Source organism: Equus quagga, chromosome 12, assembly GCF_021613505.1.
Source record: "Equus quagga isolate Etosha38 chromosome 12, UCLA_HA_Equagga_1.0, whole genome shotgun sequence".
NCBI lineage: Eukaryota > Metazoa > Chordata > Mammalia > Perissodactyla > Equidae > Equus > Equus quagga.
This window is the reverse complement of record NC_060278.1, coordinates 70,948,572-70,964,829: the sequence shown is the minus strand read 5'-3', so window position 1 is coordinate 70,964,829 and position 16,258 is coordinate 70,948,572. Positions and strand designations below refer to the sequence as shown.

The 16,258-nt window shown below is 40.6% G+C and overlaps 1 protein-coding gene across 4 annotated transcripts in view; it reads left to right on the top strand.

Annotated features, from left to right (window-relative positions):
• The window catches only part of MACROD2 (mono-ADP ribosylhydrolase 2), a 1,871,078-nt gene that overhangs the window by 1,750,805 nt on the left and 104,015 nt on the right, over positions 1-16,258 (top strand). For 3 of the 4 annotated variants that reach the window (XM_046678762.1, XM_046678761.1, XM_046678760.1), the window contains exons 12-13: positions 9,559-9,669; positions 13,958-14,026. In XM_046678762.1, the coding sequence (XP_046534718.1) occupies positions 9,559-9,669; positions 13,958-14,026 (180 nt within the window). The remainder of the gene's footprint in view (positions 1-9,558; positions 9,670-13,957; positions 14,027-16,258) is intronic. The other variant, XM_046678763.1, reaches the window with a different exon arrangement.

The window sequence follows — 16,258 nt, the reverse complement described above, 5'->3', positions numbered from 1 at the left end:
TCCAGATAGAGTAACTTCCAAGTTACTCCTCTAAAAAGAAAACAGTGGATCCCAGGGAAGACAGCTTCCCGGGCCTCAATTTCCACATGAATAAAACATTTGCTCTCTCTGCCTAAAGGTGTGTGGTTTCTGCACTTGTGAATTATTTTCATGTGAAATAAAGGGAATAGTATGTTGAAATTTATTCTGGTACAAGGTCAAATAGCTATTAAGTAAACATTTAGTTAAACAAAATCATTACTGGAATTCTGCAATGTTTAAAGAGAGAGAAAATACATACATGGAACCCTGCTGGTTTTTAGTTGTTAGGAAGCTTAGGAGTGGTGGTCAAGTTTTATCATCTACAGGATTATAATTTGAGTGAGGGCACATTTTTATTAAAAATTCATATTGAATTGTGGAAAACCTATACATTACTTTCATCCTAAACTTCAAAATTCCAAGTCAGCATCTTACAATGGTTATTTTCACCATTTAAAATAGCATGTTTCAACACTGAAGGACCAATTACTTTAGAGAGAGAAAATGGTAGAAACGTGAAAATGAAGGTGTTTACTTCCTATAATAACACGAGCCTTCCTGCAACCTCAAACATATGTGTGTTTAATTGTACCCTCCCTGAGGGACACGTGCACTCAGCACATGCCCGTCTTCAATCAGTGATTTCCAAAAGAGCTGTGTGGACAAAGCAAAGTAGAGAACTGAAGCCCTTACTCAGATATTCCTCATTTAAATCAGCTCAAATACCCAACATTTATTCAGATCTACATATATGAGACAAAATTTCATATCTTTCTCTGAATAATTGTCTCTAGCCTCAATTTCACCTTGTGCAGGCAGATACATCTCATGAAACCACTCCATCCATCTTTCTTTTGTCAACTCCCAAAGGGAAAGGCTTTGTCTTCCCAATAGCCTGATTAATTCCCTCTCCACCATCTTGAACTTTGTAGGTACTCAAGAAACGTTAATTGATGACAAAGACACCTAACAGCTTTTGAATTTATTCATGGAATGATTTGTCTATTCAAAGAACATCTTTATATACTTTGTATTCTTCAACAAAAAAGCAAAACAGTGTTTCTCTTGCCAGTTCTGTGTTTAACATCTGCACAGAGCACAAAGTGTGCCTGTTTTAAACAAATGTGTAGGCACGCTGGTTATCTCAATTCAGAAACAAAATGACAATACAGAGAAATGTAGTCTTTAGAAAGAAATTTAACCTTAGGGCTTGAATTTAATGGAAAGCACAATTGTTGTTTTGTTAAAAAGAGAGAGAGAGAGAGACTACAGAAATCTCATTGTAAAGCTATTATGCTAACTTTATTTTGGTCATAATTTTCCCAGTTATGGTATAGAAACCGGGTTGTGTTCATACCTGAAAGCCAGTATAATTTCTGGTCAATTCACCAACATAGGTCGACTAGTAGAATGACCATCAGCATCGGCCTAAGCTTACTTCTAACCCTAGTTGCACTATGAAGTCACTGGAAGAATTTAGGAAAGTTGCTTAATTCCCATTTGTTGGTTTTCTAATCTTTTTTTAAAAATGCCACATTAATATATTTCTTATTACCGTGGTTCCTTAATGGTTATTGATTGTGTGCAGGGTGCTTTGTATCTCTGCGAGGCACTGCAACTTCCCCAGGGAAGACTGTGCTAATGAATAGTGTTTGTAGAGTACTTGGAAATCCTTGGATTAAAAACTAACTGTATCAGAGTAAAAGTATTTGTATTAACATGCCATATGGGAGAACCATATGTTATCTATTAAGAGAGTATGTGTGATATTGAAAACAGCTCTCTGGTGCATTGCCTTGTGCTATTTTTATACCAAGATATGCCACAGCAAGTTTTGGTATGCCAGGGTGGTACCTTCAATGTGGAAATGCTACCAAGTTCAATCCTTCAGTAGATACTTGTTGAGTTTCTTATTGAACACTCGGTGGTCTACTTACCATCGTACAAAATATATGGAAGGGACAGTTGGGTGCTACAGCCCTAGGTGTTTCCTTTCATTGAACACACGCCACTCTGAGGTCTCCCTTAACAGACACATATGCTTTAAAAATAACAGGTTCAATTATTTCCTCTTCCCTCGGCATGGACAAGTATGCTGTTTTGGGGCATTCTTAGAAAGAGAGAGGACCAAGATGATTGTCTTCTCTGTCTTATGATTGAAGACGATCCATGGGTCTTACATACTCTCTGTGAATGGGGCATGGTTGTAATACTATTTGCATTTATTTTGAGTGGAACTGATACTGCCAGCCAGGAGAGCATGGCTCAGTGTTTCCCCCAAATGGACTATGCATGCCCACCATCTTCCCAGGAGGTTCTAAGTCATCACTCTGGGTAACTACATTGTAACAAGTTCCACATATAATCTCCCCTGGCTGGGGAAGAGATTCCTTCTCTAAGGTAACTGCTCCAGTAAGAAGACACAATGGTGACAGGTGGAGTATTGTGACAAGAGTCTGGGCTCTGTGTCTGCCCCACATGGTGTGTGAACCACACATTTCATAAGTAAACTGATGATCTTGGAATAGATAATTTTTGTTTTGTTTTGTTTTGTTTTTCCTAATTAACTTGTGAACTACCCATGTAAGTCCAGGTAAGGGAAGAAAATATTTCTCTAATTCATAAATATTGATTGAACACCTGCCATGTGCTCATTCTAGGTACTGAAGAGACATAGGCAAGGGATTTTGTTTCATTGGTGGAGCTTACAGTCAAGTGGAGGCAGATATACATAAACAATGGGCATACTACATACCTAAACTATATATTAGAAGATGCTAGATGATTGAAAAGAACAAAAATAAGAAGTAAATCAGGATAAGGAGGATGGGGTGTTTGGGGCTGGGGAGATGTTACACTTTTAAGTGGAGTGTTCAGCATCGAAAAGAGGACATTTGAGCAAAGACGTGAAGGACCTGGAGGGAAAGCAGTCCAAGCAGAGGCGATGGGCAGTACAAAGACAGGGAGAAGACATCCTAGTGTGCTGGAGGAACGGCACTGGGGCCTGTGAGGCTGGAGCAGAGTGAGGCAGGAGGAGACTAGAAAGAAGTCGGGCAGGAAAACAATAGGGGTCTCCAGCACACAGGGCCTTGTTGCTTTTTATTTTTTAAAAATGCACTTTAGAGCATTTAAGCAGGGGAATGGTATGATCTGACTTACATTTTAAAGCAAACCTTTGGGCTTCTGGGTTGAGAACAGACTTTGAGAATAAGAGCTGAAGCAACAAACATGTTGGGAAGCCACTGCCGAATCCCAGGAGAGAGGGGATGGAGGCTGGCCCAGGGCGGTGGTGAAAGCGGATGGACTCCACCGTCTTGTGCTCCCTACATGTCACCACATTTGATTTTTAGGAATATTATTTTTGATCTGAAGACATGACATTTTAAAACGAATGCATAATTTAATGAGGTTCAATCAGAGGCTCAGATAGATAAGGTACAGTTTCTACATTGAGAACTGAAATATAATTCAAGCAAAAAATATTACTGCTTAGGGGGAAACGAAGTTTCTGTCTCATTCCCTTGACAAGCTTTTATTGAGCCCCTAATGGATTTTAGGCATCATGCTGGGTGCTGTGGACACCACAGGAACAACAAGGGCATCTCTCTCAGCAGGGGACTTACAATTTAGCTGTGCAGAGTCAGAAGAGGTCAGAGGAATCTGCAAGGCAAGAAAGAGCCACCTCAGGCTTTGGCATAAACGGGACATGAGCTTAAATCCCAGCTCTGCCGCTAATTGTGGGAATTCGGTAAGTTACTTGACCCCCCACGACCTTGATTTCTTCATCTATAAAAATGTAGATAAAAGTCTAACTCAGTGGGACTATTGTGGGCTTCATGGTAAGGGGTGCGAGGTGCGTAAGCATGTGAGTGCCAGGGGCCAGGGAGGCGCCTAGGAAGCAGCAGCTGCAGCTCTTGTTAGATGCTGACTACTCAACTGCGCAGCTCCTTTGACCACACTGAAAGGCGCACAGTAGGCTTTTCATTAGAATAACAAGGCAGTCAACTCAGGAACTTGCTTTTCTGAGATCAATTTATTAAAATCAACAACTGATGACACCTACAGAACAAAATATTTAAATGTTTGAAACTAACTTTCCCTCCCTCCTTCCTCCTTCCTCCTTTCCTTCTTTCCTTTCTTCCTTCCTGAAGCCCTTAAGTAGGCTGAGCAAGGTAGGAGTTCACAGTGAAGGAGGTCTGGAGCAGGGTGGCAGACACCCAGCACAGAGTTCAGGAAGAGTCAGGGGTCGTGTCTGTCTCAGGTTAAAGGAGACTAAAGAGACATGACAGCTAAATGCAGTGTATGATCCTAGGCTGCTGTGAAAGATATTACTGGAAAACTGGCAAAACTTGACTGTGGTCTGTGGCTTAGATAGTAGGAATGTCATCAGTGCTAATCTCCTGATCTTGATGGTTGCATTGTAGTTATGGAGGAGAATGTCCTTGTTTGTAGAAAATATGCACTAAAGTATTCAGGGCCGATGGAGGTGATCAGGGAGTGATTATGTGTGCAGTTTACTCTCAAATCGTTCAGAAAAAGAAAGACAATTTCTTGTACTGTCCTTGTAACTTTCTGTTGTTTAAAATTATTCCAAAATCAAAATATCTTTAGCATTGAAAAGACAATTGTAGCACAGCACCCACCTGGCTCAAGTGTCAGACGAGCTCAATTCTCGATTCTGGATGTTCTTAGTGTCCTATATTAATCTGTATGTGGTTATAGTTTAACTCTTTAGCTATTATTATATTAAGTAGCTTTTTTCCACATTTTTGCTGACCCATAATTTAACTGTTTTACCCAGACAACAAATATTAGTTACATTTCTGGGAAGGCAATAGTGGGCTCTGGTATCAGCTGACTGCGTTGAAACCCTGCTGCCATCACATGCTAGCTGTGGGATCTTAGTCAAATTACTTAACATCTCTGTGTCTCAGTTTTGCCACCCATGAAATGTGGATAATAACACCTACCTCACTGGGTTGTCATGAGAATTAAATTTGATAAACTATGCAAAGCAGTTAGACAATGAGGAGAATTTAGCCGACATATAATAAACGTTAACTGGTATGAACTGGTATTATCCTGCTGCCCACATTGCTCTATTAAATAAAACATAAACATCGTTGGTGGCAGTGCACACTCTTTGAGAGCATTCCTCCCTCATATAAGCTGAATTTATTTTTTGAGTGTGTATCTTCTAGAGAATTTCAAAATGTGTGAGATGAGAATGTAGCTGGATGGCATCAGGCAAAATTAAAGGTGGAATTCCTCATAAATGAAAGAGTCCTAAAAAATAGCCAACCCTTCCTGACCTGAGAACAATTAATATACCATTTGTAGTAATCAGCTATTGTCAAAATAATGCTGTGTAACAAATCACCCCAAAATGCATTACCTTACAACAAAAATATTTGTTCTCGTGCTCACAGGTTTGCAAGTTGACTATAGTTCACCTGATGTAGGGTACGTTCAACTGGGCAGTTCTGTTTCAAGCTGTGAGTTGCCTAGGCTTGGCTTCAGATTGTGGCTTGGGTTCAAGTCTGCTCCATGTGTCTCTCATCCTCTTTAAACCAGTGTCTGAGAGGCATTTCTTGTCGTGACAAATGTTAGGAGCACAAGCACCGAGTCCAATTATGCAGCACGTGTAAGCCCTTTGCTCACATTGCATCCACTAGCATTTCATTAGCCAAATTAAGTCACCTGGTCAAGTCTAGCATCAGTGGGGTGGGAAATATTTTCCTGCCCACAGTGGGAGGACACAGAGGTGTATAATCTGTTACAGGGGCCTGAAGAATTAGGACCAATGATCCAATCTGCAAAGCACTGTATTTGATTTGCCTATGCTCTGTCCGTGTCCAGAAATCCTTGGGACCTTTGTAAGAAACGGTAATAGTATCCCAGCTGGCAGTTGTTTCCCCAGTAGCCAAGATGGATTCGCTCTGATTTACTTCCCTTTTCCCTTCCCATTCCCATGCACAGTTCACAAAAGGAACTGCAAATATCGGGATAGCAGTTTGTGGCCATGGCATTGGCATTCTGCCCTTGTGAAAGTCTTCCATGTGGGATCAAAGATGGGCCGCACTCTTACTGTCATGCGAGCAACGCTGCATTGCTTACACTTTCATAAATTCACTTGACAGCAGGAATCTTATTATTTCTACAAAATTCCTGAAATATCCTTTCATAGTAGTTCATGCTCAATAGACATGGATTGAAAGAGCAGGGCGCAGGGTACCAATACTAGAGAAACACAAATGGTGCAACCACTGGAATTCTCACAGGTTACTGCACTTTTTGGCACAAGAAAGTAAAGTATTACGTGACACTCAACATGAAGGCTGTGGAAATTTATTATCTGAAGTAAATATGTGATCTTAAAGGTATATTAACTAAGAGAATTTAGCTTCTGTGTCATACTTTTTAAGCTTACAAAATAGCCCGTCACTTCCCTGTATTTCTTCATGTTTATTGTAAGCCTTTTAAATCTCTTCTAAAAACCGCAAGTTTACATTCCCCGGTCTACTTAACTTTTTATTGTTTGTGTGCTTCCTGTGAAGACAGCCAGACAGACAAGGCTGATGAGAGGAAGCTTGTGCTTATCAAATACTTACTGGTAACCGTGTAATGGGAGTTTTTTTCGTACCAGCGGAAGCCCACTATTTCACCTAAGAACTCACCCATCTGAGGAATTTTAAATGGATGGAAAGTTATAAGCTAGCTAAAATGTCCTTCTGAAGGAGTGAAATGAATGCTAATCTAATTGCTGGAGAATGCATCAGCTGGGCTTTGAGATAAGACCTCTACGCTGGTTCCCCCTGCTGGATTTGAGGACGCACTGTGTTTAGAAATTGATGAAAGCAAAATACCTAAACCTTTTCATTTGAGGGCATGTTACTCAAATGGCAAATCCAGCATTCTTCTAGAATGCATTTACTCCACTATAAACATGCCAAGCGTTTCCTGAGTTTGCTTCCCAAGTGCAGAAATACTGCAATGAGAACACTGCGCAGCCGAGACTCAAAGTGGAAAACACAAGCCTGCCACTGGGGCGGCTGCGTTAGGGAGCAGGACGGCAAGCATGCGGGTAAGGGTAAAAACCCAGTAGAAGTAGATTAGGAAAACAGCCAGACTGGTTTTATTATTATAAAGCTGCACTTGGGGGTCTGACCATGAATTTCCTTTTCCTGCGTTTAGAACTGCTGGAACCAATTCCTCACCTTCCTGTGACTTAATTGTTTCTCTTTCCCTTCTCATCTTCCTCTCTTCACAAGGGAGCTTTTTACCCCTACTCCACAGGAGATGTGGCAACCAGACTAATTTTACAGGCAGCCTGTCACTGCAGACTTCAAGCCTATTGTGAAATATGTGTGAAAAGGTCTGTCTGTGGGGAGAGAGAAAAAAGCTGGCAGATTTTTCCTGCTTGACGCTGAGTCAATTTGGTGGGAGGAAAGGGGCACATACTGATGTATGTTTTTGACAATTATTCCCGCACCGGCTTAGCCTGGTTAAGGAGCAGAAGCAGCAGTCATGGCTATTTCCTTCCTAGAGCAAAGCCAATGGCGTCGCCTCCTCGGAGGACCAGAACAAAGAAAATGTCAGATCATCATGTGGTATTTGTAAATATGCCATTTGGAACACTGGATTTAGCTAGCTACAGAGCGGCCCCAGGTTCTCATATTAAAAGTTATACTGTGTCCCCTCTGACAAATGGTGCAGTGCTGGGCAGAGGGAATTCTAAATATACTAATATATTCATTGATAGCATTCCTTCCCCACTTCAGAGTGTCACTCTTTTTAGTTTATTTATTTATTTTGTCATTCTATTATGAGCTTTTTATTTCATTTTATGTCAATCCCAGATGTTTTCTCCTCTGCCTCTCTCCAATAGGTTCTTTGTCAGAGCCGCTTGGTGAAATGTTTCTCCGTTGCTTCTGAGGCTCCTGTTTTAGTTCAGGGGAGGATTCCCCAACCTCTTGCCTCTGGATTAAGAGCTGGTAGTAGTAGCAGATAGTGGGCCAAAGCACTCAAGCCAAACAAGGTTAAGTGATCTGAGCCTGGTTGTTGGTGGGGAATATTTTTTTTTTTAAAGATTTTACTTTTTCCTTTTTCTCCCCAAAGCCCCCCCCGGTACATAGTTGTGTATTCTTCGTTGTGGGTTCTTCTAGTTGTGGCATGTTGGACGCTGCCTCAGCGTGGTCTGATGAGCAGTGCCATGTCCGCGCTCAGGATTCGAACCAACGAAACACTGGGCCGCCTGCAGTGGAGCGCGCGAACTTAACCACTCGGCCATGGGGCCAGCCCCTGTTGGTGGGGAATTTTTAAAGGGCTTTGCTGGGCGATTCTTCTGCTCCTTGTGGCATTGGCTGAGGTCATCGTTTGGCTGCATTCAGCTGGCAGCTGGGCTCAATTGGCAGGTTTAGGAGGGTTTACCCACATGTCTGGCTCCTCGCTGCTCTGCCACATGGCCCTACTATCTCTCCACGTGCCTGTCTCCATTTGGAGCATCTTTACGGCGTGGCAGCTGGCTCTCCAGAGGGAGAAAGTGGAAGCTGCTAATCCTGAGGCCTTAGCATGGAGGGCCCAGAACGTCACTTCCACATTTCACTGGTCTAAACAAGTCATAGAACCAATCTGTATTCGAAGAAAAGACAGAGAGATTCCACTTTTTGAGACACAAAAGATCTTGGCCATCTTTAACACATAGAAATATATGCTGGTAACTTCTGCTTTGTTTTATGTACTTTAACTATATGTTTTATATTTTGTTCCTGTGTCCTTACATAAATTTATTGGTTTTTTTTTTATTTTCAAAACAAAAAGAGATTTGGAAAACCTCCCAGTAATGAGTTATAAAATCATGCTTTTATTTTCCTTTGAAAAGTTTATTTTTTCTACACAAAAACCCACAGTAATATATTATACATTTTAAGCCAAAAGAAAATTTTAGCTAGTTTCTAGTATATAGCCAACATTGCACCTACCCAGTGATTTATTTTTCAAGGAGTTATGTACTATGGCATAAACTTGACTAGCATAATCTGTTCAAGACAAAATATTTCATAGCATAGATATGTCAGACTGTCATATGTAAGTTAAATAAAAATAGATACTTTTTTTGTAACATATATCAAACAGGAAAATAAAGGGCATAGAACTTAATCAACCAAGTGTCCTTACACGGTGCATATTGCTTGAGTCAAGGGAAAAGAGCAGATTGAAGTTAAAATCTGTATTGCCTTTTGGGAAATGCTGTGCAAGGAGAGAGATGTTACTAAGACTGCTGAGTGAGTTTCGTTTACTGCAGTTCAGCATTTCATCAAGCAAATCGTGTGAGAAGGGACGAGTATAAATTTGCCTATTTATGTAGATAATTTTTCTGTTTCATGCTCCTGATTCATCTCTCTGCCTTGCTTTATGGGGAGTCACGCTACATTGGTGCCAATTAATTTCACTGCTGCATATTAGCCATAAAGAGATATTTCATAAATTGACTTGATGTGTTTTTTTTTTTTTTTTCCTCTGTGGTTTTCTTGAAAGATGAGAACGGTCCAGAGGAAAAACACAGTGTGGAAGAAATGGAAGGGCAGAGCCGAGAAGCAGGTGGGCTCAGATTTCTTTTGAGGAGTCTCCTAAGCCTCGTCTACAGAGGTGAACAAGGACTTTACTCAGTGCTGTTTTCTGAAAATTTCTGAATTTCCTTTTCACCAGCTTAACTTCCGTGTTCATTCAGGTCTTCCTCAGGAAGCCACCAACTCTATTAATTACGAGTGACAAGGCTTCCGGTCAGAAGGGTACATTTCCACGTCTCATTGCCCAACTCCGCTTTTCTTCCATGCAGTAACAGTTTGCTTAGCAATGCTCTAAGAGGGCCCGGCTGAGGGTGGCAATGCCAAGTCAGAGACTGGCTGACAGGATAGGTCAAAATCAGCAGATTTCGTTTGGAAATGGAAATTGTTTAAAGAAAATAAATAAGAGGCTTTCCCTTCACAATTAGTGGAATGTTCTTTACTGTTTTGCATTACATTTTGAAGAGTCATGCTTCTAGTTATTTCTTTGCATGTCATAAGACATGGTGTCATGGAGCCTGACTACCCCATACGCAGAACTAATGGGAAGTCCACAGCCTTCCTGACAAGGCCTCTGTTCACTAAAGAATAGATGTGTCAATTGAATGGTTATAGATTCTCTCCTGTAGATTACAAATTGAACATTTTTAAATAAAATAGCACTTAAGACTCAAAAGAGATTGTCACCACCTTCAATTTATCATCTCTTCCTACCCATTTTTGTACTCAGGCACGTTCTTGGAAAGAATAATAGGCACAGTTACGCAGTTATCAACATAACCACCAAAATGAAAGTATCCTTCTTCCCTTTAGTTTTCAAATCATTCTCCCAGTTCTAATGAGCTCCATGGAGGGGCATTTTTTTAAACAGTGGGCTCTGTCTAATGTGTACCAGGCACGTCCTAAGCCATATGCTGAACTTTTGGAAATAAACCAGGTGGTAGGATAAGTTTTTCACTGAAGACTTCCTACATTAACCTTGGAACTTTTGCTGGAGAACTGGAAGCTTTTATTATTAACCTGGAAGATGGAATTGAAGAAGGCCCATCAGAGAAAGCACTGAAGCAAGGCAGCAAGGACCTTGTGTACCTGCTGCCGGGTCAGCTGGCTCGCTTTGCTGAAATGCAGTCCTTGCAATGAAATGAATTTCTGATACAGCAAACTGTGGTTATCCACACCCTCCCCGCCGGCTCCTGACCCACAAATCATTATGCTCCCTGGAAGATGAGTCTTATGTGAAAAGCTGTCACTGTTTTTACTGTTTGGGGCTGACAAATATTAGTCAACTAACTGCTGACAGCTGAGGCCATTCTCTAAATGCTAAGGCTTCACAGATTTTATTCACTCACTGCTCTGTCCCAAACTATCTTTATCGACATAGATTTTTCCCACTGCTGTTCATACACACACGCACACTCACGCACACACATATATACACGCACATACATTTGCCTGTGTTTCATTTATTCATTCTTTTTCCCCTTAATCAGTTGAAAGCAGGCAGTTTCTTTTTGGATTTGGGATCATCTTGCCTGTTAGCAGAGAGTGGTAGAACGTAAGCCCTCTCCAATACCTCTTGGATCGATAGCATTATCCCCACAATATCGGTACCTCTCAATGTAAAGCAGAGACCTAAATGCACGCCTGAGGGGCTCCTCGTGCTCTTCCAGGTGAGCCGCCTGGCTGGCATGGAGTCCAATGGCAGGATTCAGCTATGATCCTGGCCAGTGTCGACATACATTGTTATGTCCACTCCGCTCATTTAATCACCTCTCTAATTCAAGTGCAGAGAAATTAAAGATGAAGTTCTGGTTATTAAAGCCTTTTTGATATACTGTTATTCTTCCACACTAAAAATACCTACTTTTCATTCAATATCTTTTCCAGCTTTGATTTTGATTGTACAACTCCGCAGCCCTCCTCCACATCATGAAAAAAACACAATCTCAAACCAGCACAATCCAGCAGTTTTGATTGCTGTTAAGATCTAATCCAATCAAAGTTGTAGATAATATCCCACAAACAGTCATTTAACAAATATATATCAAGGGTTTACTGTGATCCAGGCACTGTTCTGGGCACTGGCATACAGCAGTAAACAGTAAAGACAATATCCTTGCTTCCTTGAAGCTTATATTCTGATCAAGGTATCCAAAAATAAACAATAAACAAAAAAGTATAAGGTAGTGATAAATTCCTTGCAGAGAAATGAGGTAATGTAGAAAGAATACTGAGAAGGCAACTCCCCACTGGCTGGATTTGGGGACAACTCCCTGAGGAAGCCATAATTAAAATGAGATCTAAATGATGAGATGATGGAAGAGCAGTCAAATGGAGGGAACAGATAACGCAAATGCCTCTAGGCCAACTTAGGCTTAGCTTGTTGGAGAAAGAAGGCCAGAGTGGCTGGAGCATGGTGGACTGGAGGGAACATGGTATAAGATTTGGTAAGAGATCATAGGACCAAATTATGTCTGATTGTATAAGAATTGATTTTATTAGAACTACAAAGAGAAACCAGTGAAAGTTTTTAAGTAGTGGAGAGACATAATCTCTGTTTTAACAAGCTCACTTTGCCTGTGAGTAAAAATGGGTCAAAAGAGCCAGAGTAAGACCAGTGAGAAGGCTACAGCAGGAAAGCAACGATGGTGGTTTCTGGAAATGTAGACAAAATGGACTGATTTGTGTTACATTCCAGAGATAGAGGTAATAAATGTGCTGATGGTTCAGATATGGGGTATGGGAGGAAAAGGAACTCAGGATAAATCCTAGGTTTTTAGCATCAGTAACTATGAGGATGATGGTACCACTTACCAATATATGGAAGACTGGCCACAGGGCAGTTTTTGTTGAGAACGTTAATACTTCAGTTTTGGATTATAAATTTGAGAGGACTCTTAGCTGTACAGGATGTCAAGAAACCAGTTAGATACATGAGTCTGGATTTCTAGAGAGGTGTGGACCAGAGTTACAGGTTTGAGAGTCACTGGCATATAAGTGGTATTTAAAACCATGGATGAGATTCACTAGAGAAAAAATGTAAGTAAAGAGAACAATGGGGCCTGGGACACCATGATGTCTAGATATGTGGCAACAGGGGAGAAAGAGCAGCCACAAGATGAAAGTGTTTCAGAAATAACAGAGTAAAGACTCTGTGAAATGCCACTGAGAAATGAAGTAAGAGAAGAGAAGAGAAGTGGCCACTGGATTGTCAAAGGGAGGTCACTGGCACCTGTGATAAGCGAATTCTTGGAGGAGTATTGAAGCCAATGGGGGTGAGTTACGGAGGGAATGCAAAGTGAGGAAGCAGAGGAGAATAACAGAGACTGCTCTTCCAAGGAGCTTTGCCGTGACGGAAAGTAGAGAAGTGGGAAGATTGACATGAAAGGAACGTTATTAGTTTGTTCTTCTTTTTTTTGAATGGAAGATTTTCACCTAACAGAAGAAAGTCAGTCACCATCTCCAATTATCCCCTTACTAAAAATTTTACTCTCTGTTCTGATAGAGACATGACCTAAACATAATAGTCATATACGTTATGGACAAGAGTATGCTAGAAAATATGTGATTTGACCTTAAGTGTGTGTTAGTTATCTTGCATGCATGAGTTATCTTTAGTTCCATGACCCTGTTACTGCATGAAAAAAACATTCATTTATTTTCCAATTGTCAAGTATTAACCATTACAAATGCTTTTGATATGTTAGTAAGTTACTTTTCTATTATCCTGGAGGTCAAATGTGAGTGGAGTCACTGTGGTGCCGAAGATACTGAGAAGAAAGATCAACTCTGATGAGGTTAATTGCTGTTGTGAGGGGAACAGCGACCTCCGATTCCTTAGTCCTCACTCTGTGCTTGGGTGACATGAAATCTCCAAACGGCTTTTGGTGCTTTCCTACAAACGGTCCCCTTCTCCTGGGCCTCTGCACTGGCAGCCATCAGACATGCTCCCTGCCATTTGACAGCCTGGCATAAAGGAGAAGTATAGTGCTAAGAAAAACCAGACTTTAAAAACACACATAAAAACACTTTGTAGAAATTTGCAAGGATATACTTTCTTTCACAATCTGTTACTAAGAAAAATAATGTACCATTCTTCTAGAGGTGAGGAAGAAGCAGAATGCCATAGTATAAAAAGTACCAACAATTAGTATTCTTCACCAAAAGATTACATGAAGTTCATCCGGCTCTGTCTTAACTGAAGGCTTCTGTTGCACTTATAAAAGAGAGCCAAAGAACCGTTTAGTATCTTAGAGCGTGAAACAGGCTCATCCTTCCTTCGGTGGAGCGGGGAGGGAGGTGCGGCTGGCTGGGAAGCTCCAGCTTGACAATGTCAAGTCTGAGGCAGTGTTTCTCTTTCTGCTTTACAGATGGTGTCAACGCTGCTACTGTGCCCCGCTCTGCTTCAGAAGAGGCAGTTGAAGTCTGTACAGATGAAGGTATGAGGCCACTTCCTACATGTAAAAATCACCAACTCTTAGAAGACCACCTGGGTTTTGTTTATATGGAAAAATAAAGTAATGAGCAAGTCTAATTCTCTTTAAGCATCTGTTTCCAACGCAATCAAATATCCCACCCACTCTGTTTTATTCCATATCTGCCCTTTTCAAAATTTATATCTACATGTACATTTGTGCCTCTGAAAAGTAACTATTTATGAAACAAGCGAATGATCAGAGAAATTATGTTTAAAGAAGATGTTTATTTGAAACACTAAAATTAGGCAGTTCTGCTGTTTACAGCTACTTGTCAGGAATAAGTTCAAAACAGTGGCATTGGGAACTACCTACCGGGAGCTTCATTATCCAGACATAATAAGAAAGAAAATTCGTTTGAAAGGCATCCTTAGATCCTTAGAATTAAGTATTTGGCAAGAGCATCATCCCTCATTCTATGGACAGCTACTAAGAGAAAATGTTACCAACCCAAGTATCTCTAGAAGAAGAAAAGAACAAAAGAAAAGTTAATTTAGGTTCTAGGAGAAAATTTGAGGGAGAAATAGTGGGGACATTCATGTGCAGATTATAGAGTTTAAAAATATATATTATCTAAAGGAAAATAAAATGGTCCTCTCTTTTCCTTCTCTCTTGATTAACTGTCCCCACACGAAAAGGTAATATTATTTTATATCTGTCATTGGTAACTACTGACATCCTTCTATGATTGGCAGACCAAATTGCTGTATTTGTACAAATGGACATCTTGTAAACCATGCGATCTACATGGAACTTTTGGATAAGTATGCTGAATGCATGTCTTCAGTTTGGAGTGACATGAAAACAGATCTGTACTTGACATTGATACCAGCTACTCCTTGAATCGGTGTTGAGAAAATCAAAGAGGTCTTAAAATTTTAATACTCAGCTGTTTGCATCATTCACTTCATTTCATATTTCCTGGTAAACGGATTTTTTCTGAACAAGATATCCTTGTATACTGAGGGTAGTTAACTAAGATTGTGAACTCTGGGGCCAGATGGTTGAGGCTTAAATCCTGTCACTGCCACTCAAAGTTTGTGTAAACTTTGACAAGTAATTGAAGGGATTAACAGGTAATGACAAGTAATTAACTTTGTGCTTCAGTTTTCTACTCTGTAGAATGGGGAGAATAGTAGTATTTACCTCACAGAATACAATAATACATGTCAATTGCTCAAATGGTTAACCTGGCCCGTGTGCAGAATGGGTTTCTCAGAAGATAGACTCTGTGATGGAGATCAAGGAGCAGATATTTATTAGGGAGAGCTCTTGGAATCAATACCTGAAAGAAGAAAAGGAAGGACGTAGAACTGGGTAGAGGGAGAAGCTGAACTTCCCCTGAGAAATAAGGCATTCTCTCCAGAAGCCACAGCTGGTCTGAAGAGCGCGTGACCCTTCTGAGAAGTCCCAGTCTGATCAGAGACCTGGACTATTAGAACCTCCCGTTGATAAGCACCTGTCACTGGCTGCCTTGAGAAGGAGTGTGGCCTGGGTGAGGCAATTCTCTTCTGTTGAGGTAGTCCTGGAAGCTTGAGAAGCATGAGGGCTGTCTGCGGAATGAGAACAAGTCCTTGATTCCTGAAGGGCAGCCAGGACTGAAGTGAAATGAATTCCAATGTAAAGCTGACCTGAGAAGGTATCTGTGGGTTGATACGAGTTCTGAGGTTACTGATAAAATAGGGCATGCACTTGTCTGTGGCCCAATACAGTATCCACCATACTGTTATTTTTGTGGTCCTTTTCTTGTTCATTGCCACTTTTCAAATGAATTCCTTGTCTCCTTCCTTCATACTACTCAGATATGTGTTCTGATGTCCCTAGTTTTAAAACCATTTGGTATATCTAAAAATGTAAATAATGTCAGATGTCCACATCGTGTCTGATGTGAAATCATCTTACAGAGAGAAATAAACCTGACCAAGTCAGAGAGAAAAGACAGAAAGTGGTGTTCATTCTAAGAAAATAATTTTGGACATTTCAATCATTTAGCTTGAGATAAAAATTTTAAAATATCATGAAGTTGAATGGCAGAATTTAGAAAACAAGAGAGAGAATCTAATTTAAGTGCTTCAAGCTGAGATTTTTCCTGTTGAGTTGTTTGGTTTGGAAATATCACATCTTTATAGAAACACTCTGTTTGTGATGTTTCTTGATGCTTTCAGGATTTCACACCGTTAATTGCTCATGCCAGGA